The sequence below is a fragment of the Platalea leucorodia genome, assembly GCF_965183815.1.
Source record: "Platalea leucorodia genome assembly, contig: HAP1_HAP1_SCAFFOLD_744, whole genome shotgun sequence".
Classification (NCBI taxonomy): domain Eukaryota; kingdom Metazoa; phylum Chordata; class Aves; order Pelecaniformes; family Threskiornithidae; genus Platalea; species Platalea leucorodia.
In genome coordinates, this window is record NW_028120907.1 from 1 (window position 1) to 6,795 (window position 6,795).

The 6,795-nt window shown below is 68.6% G+C and overlaps 1 protein-coding gene across 1 annotated transcript; it reads right to left on the minus strand.

Moving 5' to 3' along the window:
- Positions 1 to 2,450: 2,450 nt before the first annotated feature.
- Positions 2,451 to 6,519, minus strand: LOC309604401 (uncharacterized protein). The gene is made up of 6 exons (XM_082339347.1): positions 6,486 to 6,519; positions 4,732 to 4,909; positions 3,333 to 3,368; positions 2,730 to 2,804; positions 2,592 to 2,640; positions 2,451 to 2,508 (listed from the first exon to the last, which is right to left on the minus strand). The coding sequence occupies exons 1-6, from the start codon at positions 6,489 to 6,491 to the stop codon at positions 2,484 to 2,486; spliced, it is 369 nt and encodes a 122-aa protein (XP_082195473.1). The 5' UTR covers positions 6,492 to 6,519; the 3' UTR covers positions 2,451 to 2,483.
- Between the last annotated feature and the right edge of the window lie 276 nt (positions 6,520 to 6,795).

Below are 6,795 nucleotides of genomic sequence, written 5' to 3' on the forward strand. Positions count from 1 at the left end.
CGCTGCTGGGGGCGCTGCAGGTGGCGCTGGGCGGGGCCCTGCTCCTGGCGCTGGGGGAGCCGCTGGGGGCCCAGCTCGGGGCCCCCCTGGGCGCCGGCGCCATGGTGAGGGGGGAGGGGCGCTCGGGGGGCGGGGGGGGGCGGGGGGGTTATGGGGCAGGGGGGGTTATGGGGCGGGTATGGGGCAGGGGGTTATGGGGCGGGGGGTTATGGGGAGGTTATGGGGCGGGGGGTGGTTATGGGGAGGTTATGGGGCGGGGGGGGTTGTGGGGCGGGGGGTTATGGGGCGGTTATGGGGCGGCGCGGTTATGGGGCAGTTATGGGACAGGGGGTGGTTATGGGGCAGGGGGGGTTATGGGGCAGGGGGGTTATGGGGTGGGGGGTTATGGGGCGGTTATGGGGCGGGGGGTGGTTATGGGGCAGTTATGGGGCAGGGGGTTATGGGGTGGGGGGTTATGGGGCGGTTATGGGGCGGGGGGTGGTTATGGGGCAGTTGTGGGGCGGGGGGTGGTTATGGGGCTGGGGGTGGTTATGGGGCAGTTATGGGGCGGGGGGGTTGTGGGGGCGGGGGGTTATGGGGCGGTTATGGGGCGGGGGGTTACGGGGGCGGTTATGGGGCGGGGGGTGGTTATGGGGCAGTTGTGGGGCGGGGGGTGGTTATGGGGCGGGGGGTGGTTATGGGGCAGTTATGGGGCGGGGGGTTATGGGGCAGCCAGTGACCGCAGCCCCCCAGCTGATGGTGTCGGGGGGCCGTGCTGGTGGCGGTGGCGCAGAGCCCCTCGGTGGGGCGGGTGAGCGGGGGGGGCGGGGCGGGGGGGCGGGGGGGTGACGGGGGGGGTGACGTGGGGTGATGTGGGGTGATGTGGGGTGACATTGGGTGACGTGGGGGGGTGACGCGGGGGTGACACTGGGTGACACGGGGGTGATGGGGTGACACAGGGTGACGTTGGGTGACGTTGGGTGACACAGGGTGACACGGGGGGTGACGTCAGTGACGCGGGGTGGGGGGGTGACATGGAGGGGAGATGCGGGGTGATGGGGGTGACGTGGGGTGACATTGGGTGACACATGGGGTGATGGGGTGACATGGAGGGGTGATGACGTGGGGTGACACGCGGGTGACACGCGGGTGACGCAGGGTGACAGGGTGACAGGGAGGGGAGATGTGGGGTGATGGGGGGTGACACGGGGTGACATTGGGGGTGGCGTGGGGTGGCGTGGGGTGGCGTGGGGTGGTGTGGGGTGGTGTGGGGTGACGCGGGGTGACACTGGGTGACGCGGCGGCGCAGGCGCGGGCGGGGCTGGCGCTGGGGGTGCTGGGCGCCATCTTCTCCTTCCTGGAGCTGGCGCTGCAGGGGCTGCTCCTGCCCCACGGCTGCCCCACATGTCACCGCATGGGGCCGGCCGCCGAGGTACGGGGCTCTGGGGCAGCTATGGGGCTGGGGGGCTCTGGGTGCCATGGGGGCTCTGGGGCAGCTATGGGGCTGGGGGACTCTGGGTGCCATGGGGGCTCTGGGGCAGCTATGGGGCTGGGGGACTCTGGGTGCCATGGGGGCTCTGGGGCAGCTATGGGGCTGGGGGGCTCTGGGTGCCATGGGGGCTCTGGGGCAGCTATGGGGCTGGGGGACTATGGGTGCCATGGGGGCTCTGGGGCAGCTATGGGGCTGGGGGGCTCTGGGTGCCATGGGGGCTCTGGGGTAGCTATGGGGCTGGGGGACTATGGGGGCTATGGGGCTGGGGGTTATGGGGCAGCTCTGGGGCAGCTCTGGGGTTGGGGTCTATGGGGCAGCTCTGGGGCTGGGGGCTATGGTGGCTATGGGGCTCTATGGGGCGCTATGGAGCTGGGGGGCTGGGGGCTGGGGGTTATGGGGCAGCTATGGGGCTGGGGGGGGTGGGGTTGTGGGGCGCTATGGGGGGCTATGGGGCGGGGGCGGCTATGGGGCAGCCGTGGGGCTGGGGGTGGCTGTGGGGCTGGGAGGGGCTATGGGGCAGCTATGGGGCGCTATGGGGCGCTATGGGGCGCTATGGGGCGCTCTGGGGGGGGCTGTGGGTGGGCCGGCCCCGCCCCCTCCCCTCCCCACCCCCTCCCCTCGCCGCCCCTCCCCCCGCAGGGGGCGGTGCTGGGGGCGCAGGCGCTCCTGATGACGTCAGCGGCGGCGGGGGCGGCGCTGTCGGTGACGGGGGCGGTGGCGGCCGCCAGGGGCGGGGCGGCGCGCGGCGCGGCGGTGAGTGGGGGCGGGGCCTCGGGGGGAGGAGGGGCGGGGCGGGGGTCGCTACGTCACCGCGCTGACCACGCCCCCCCCTCCCCCTCCCCCAGCCCATCGTCATCTACCAGACGGCCCTGCCCGCCGCGGGGGCGGGGCCGGGCGAGGCCACGCCCCCTCAATAAAGGACACGCCCCTCCGTGACGTCACAGCCGTTTAATGGCTGCGGGAAGGGGGGGCGGGGCTTCCTGGCGCGGCCCCGCCCCCCGTCCAATCCGGCTCAGGGCTGGGCGATGTCGTAGGCGCTGGAGGGGGAGGGGAGAGAAGGGTCACGTGAGGGGGGGCGGGGTCACGTGGGGGGCGGGCGGGGTCACGTGGGGGCCCTCACTTCCTCCTCTTCCGGCGGCGGCAGCGCGGGGCCTCCCCGAATTTTCCACCTGGGGGGGGGAGGGGAGCGGAGCGGTGGGGGCGGGGCCCGGCGGGGGGGCGGGGCCGGGGAGGGGAGGGGCCGGGTGACGTCACTCACAGGCGATGACGGCGATGCCGGTGACGAAGAGCGCGGCCGCCGCCACCAGGCCCCAGCGCCGCAGGGAGGGGTAGTCTGGGGGCGGGGCCGGGGGGGCGGGGTCAGCGGGGGGCGGGGTCAGCGAGGGGCGGGGCCGCGGGGGGCGGGGCTCGGGAGGGGGTGGGGGGCGGGGCCGCGGGGGGCGGGACAAGAGGGGGCGGGGTCAGAGAGGGGCGCGGCCACGAGGGGGCGGGGCCTGCTGAGGGGGCGGGGCTTGGCGTGGGCGTGGGTTCGCGTGGGGCGGGGCTGGAGGCGGGGCTTTGTTGGGGCGTGGTTGGGAGGGGGGCGGGGCTTGGGGTAGCTTGGGGGCGTGGCCTCGGGGCAGTGAAGCTGGGGAGGGCGGGGCTTCGGGGAGGGGGCGTGGCCAGCGATGGGTGGGCGGGGTGACCGAGGGCGGGGTTTGTGGAAGGGGCGGGCTTAAGGGGGGCGGGGCCGCGACGAGCAGGCGACGTGGGGGCAGTGGGGCTCGCGGGGGGGCGGGGGTCGTGGGTGGAGCTTGAGGGGCGGGGCTTGGGGAAGGGGCGGGGCTTAAGGGGCGGGCTTGTCCGGGGGGGCGTGGCTGACCGTAGTAGAACTGGTCCTCCTGTTTCCCATCATTCCCTGCGGGGGGGGGGGGGGGGGGAGGGGGCGGGGTCGCCCGTCACGGCCTGGGGGCGGGGCCTCTTGGAGCCCCGCCCCCGCGCGGCCCCGCCCCCGCCTGCGGGGGGGGCAGGGTCACTCACCGGGGGCGTGGGGGACACAGCTCCAGTATGGACCAGTACAGACCAGTTTGGACCAGTACAGACCAGTGCTTCCAGTATACACCAGTATAGACCAGTACAGACCAGTATAGGTCCTTACAGTCCAGTACAGACCGGTGCTCCCAGTATACAGCAGCATAGACCAGTGCTCCCAATATACACCAGTATAGACAGTACAGACCAGTATAGGTCCTTACAGTCCAGTACAGACCGGTGCTCCCAGTATACACCAGTATAGACCAGTGCTCCCAGTATACACCAGTATAGACCAGTATACACCAGTATAGGCCAGTACAGACCAGTATAGGTCCTTACAGTCCAGTACAGACCAGTACAGACCAGTATGTCATTACAGAGCAGTACTCCCAGTATACACCAGTACAGACCAGTATACACCAGTATAGGCCAGTACAGACCAGTATAGGTCCTTACAGTCCAGTACAGACCAGTACAGACCAGTATGTCATTACAGAGCAGTGCTCCCAGTATACACCAGTACAGACCAGTACAGGCAAGGACCAGAGCAGTATAGACCAGTATAGGTCCTTACAGACCAGTACAGACCAGTGCTCCCAGTATACACCAGTACAGACCAGAATAGACCAGTATAGACCAGTGCTCCCAGTACAGATCGGTATAGAGCAGTAGAGGTCATTACAGACCAGTACAGACCAGTGCTCCCAGTATACACCAGTACAGACAGGTATAGACCAGTGCTCCCAGTACAGACCAGTATAGGCTGGTACAGACCAATGCTCCCAGTACAGACCAGTATAGACTGATACAGACTGATACAGACCAGTGTTCCCACTACAGACCAGTGCTCCCAGTACAGACCAGTATAGGCCGGTACAGACCGGTGCTCCTAGTACAGGCCAGTATAGACTGATACAGACCAGTGCTCCCAGTACAGACCAGTGTTGACCAGTCAGTCGGGGCCAACCCTCCCAGTATATACCACTCCAGACCTGTGCTCCCAGTACAGACCAGTACAGACCAGTATAGGCCAGAACAGACCAGTACAGACCAGTACAGACCAGTATAGGCTGGTACAGACCAGTGCTCCCAGGACAGACCAGTGTGCACCAGTATAAGCCAGAACAGACCAGTACAGACCGGTATAGGCCAGTACAGACTGGTGCTCCCAGTATGGACCAGTACAGACTGATACAGACCACTCCTCCCAGTATAAACCAGTACAAACCAGTCCCCCCCCTCCTCACCTGGGCTGGAGGCGCCTGCGGGCGGCGGCGAGGCCGGGCCCCCCCTGCCCGCCCCTATGGGGGCTATAGGGGACGCGGGCGTGGGGGCGGTGCCTCCGCCGGGGGGCGGCGGCGGGGTCGAGGTCGAGGTCGAGGTCAAGGTCAAGGTCAGGAGCCAAAGGGGCAGCAGGAGCTGGGGCTATAGGGGACCCAGGGCTATAGGGGATGCGGGGCTATAGGGGATGCGGGGCTGGGGCTATAGGGGACCCAGGGCTATAGGGGACCCAGGGCTATAGGGGATGCGGGGCTGGGGCTATAGGGGACCCGGGGCTATAGGGGACCCAGGGCTATAGGGGACCCGGGGCTGGGGCTATAGGGGATGCGGGGCTATAGGGGACCCAGGGCTATAGGGGACCCGGGGCTGGGGCTATAGGGGATGCGGGGCTATAGGGGACCCAGGGCTATAGGGGACCCAGGAACCCGGGGCTATAGAGGACCCAGGGCTATAGGGGACCCAGGGCTGGGGCTATAGGGGACCCAGGGCTATAGGGGACACGGGGCTATAGGGGACCCAGGAACCCGGGGCTATAGGGGACCCAGGGCTATAGGGGATGCGGGGCTGGGGCTATAGGGGACCCAGGGCTATAGGGGACCCGGGGCTGGGGCTATAGGGGATGCGGGGCTATAGGGGACCCAGGGCTATAGGGGACCCAGGAACCCGGGGCTATAGAGGACCCAGGGCTATAGGGGACCCAGGGCTGGGGCTATAGGGGACCCAGGGCTATAGGGGACCCAGGAACCCGGGGCTATAGGGGACCCAGGGCTATAGGGGACCCAGGGCTGGGGCTATAGGGGACCCAGGGCTATAGGGGACCCAGGAACCCGGGGCTATAGGGGACCCAGGGCTATAGGGGACCTAGGGCTGGGGCTATAGGGGACACGGGGCTATAGGGGACCCAGGGCTATAGGGGACCCAGGAACCCGGGGCTATAGGGGACCCAGTGCTGGGGCTATAGGGGACACAGGGCTATAGGGGACACAGGAATCCGGAGCTATAGGGGACCCAGGAATCTGGACCTATAGGGGACCCAGGGGTCTGGGGCTATAGGGGACCAAAGTATCCAGGCTATAGGGGACCCAGGGCTATAGGGAAACCCGGTGCTGGGACTATAGGGGACCCAGGCACCCAGGCTATAGAGGACCCAGTGTCTGGGGCTACAGGGGACACGGGGCTATAGGGGACCCAGGCATCCAGGGCTATAGGGGACCCGGGGCTATAGGGGACCCGGGGCTATAGGGGACCCAGGCATCCAGGGCTATAGGGGACCCGGGGCTATAGGGGACCCAGGAATCTGGACCTATAGGGGACCCAGAGGTCTGGAGCTATATGGGACCCAGGCATCCAGGGCTATAGGGGACCCGGGGATCTGGGGCTATAGGGGATGCAGGGCACTGGGCTATAGGGGACCCAGGCGTTGGGGGGGACCCAGGTGTCTGGCCCTATAGGGGCCCCGGGGTGGGGGTGGGGGGTCGCAGGCACCCAGGGCTATAGGGGCCCCGGGTGTGGGGTCTATAGGGGCCCCGGGCATCTGCGCCTATAACGGGACGCTGGCTTCCGGGAGAGGCCCCCGGCGCCTATAGCGGCCCCGGGGCTATAGGGCAAGGGGGGGGGGGGAGGGAGGTTATGGGCGTGGGGGGCCCAGGCGTGCGGGGCTACGGGGGCTACGGGGGCTATGGGGGCTATAGGGGCCATAGGGGCCGGGCGTGGCGCTTACCCTCATGGCGCTGGCGGGGGAAGGGCGCGGGGGGGCCCCAAAATGGCTCCACCCCGCAGGAAATCCTGAGGCGCCGCGGGGCCGCGGGCGGGGCCCTATAGGGGCTGGGGGGGGCCTATAGGGGCTGTGCGTGGCATCCTATAGCCCCTGGGCCCTATAGGGGCTGGGGGGGGCCTATAGGGGCTGTGCGTGGGGCCCTATAGCCCCGGGGCCCTATAGGGGCTGGGGGGGGGCCTATAGGGGCTGTGCGTGGGGCCCTATAGCCCCTGGGCCCTATAGGGGCTGGGGGGGGCCTATAGGGGCTGTGCGT

Bases quoted from the DNA above. Each gene is read 5' to 3' on its own strand.
- LOC309604401 (XM_082339347.1), bottom strand. The intron at 2,641-2,729 runs GTGAGTGACGTC...TCCCCCCCCCAG, and splicing joins CGGCATCGCCGTCATCGCCT to GTGGAAAATTCGGGGAGGCC. The intron at 2,509-2,591 runs GTGAGGGCCCCC...CTCCCCCTCCAG, and splicing joins CGCCGCCGGAAGAGGAGGAA to CGCCTACGACATCGCCCAGC.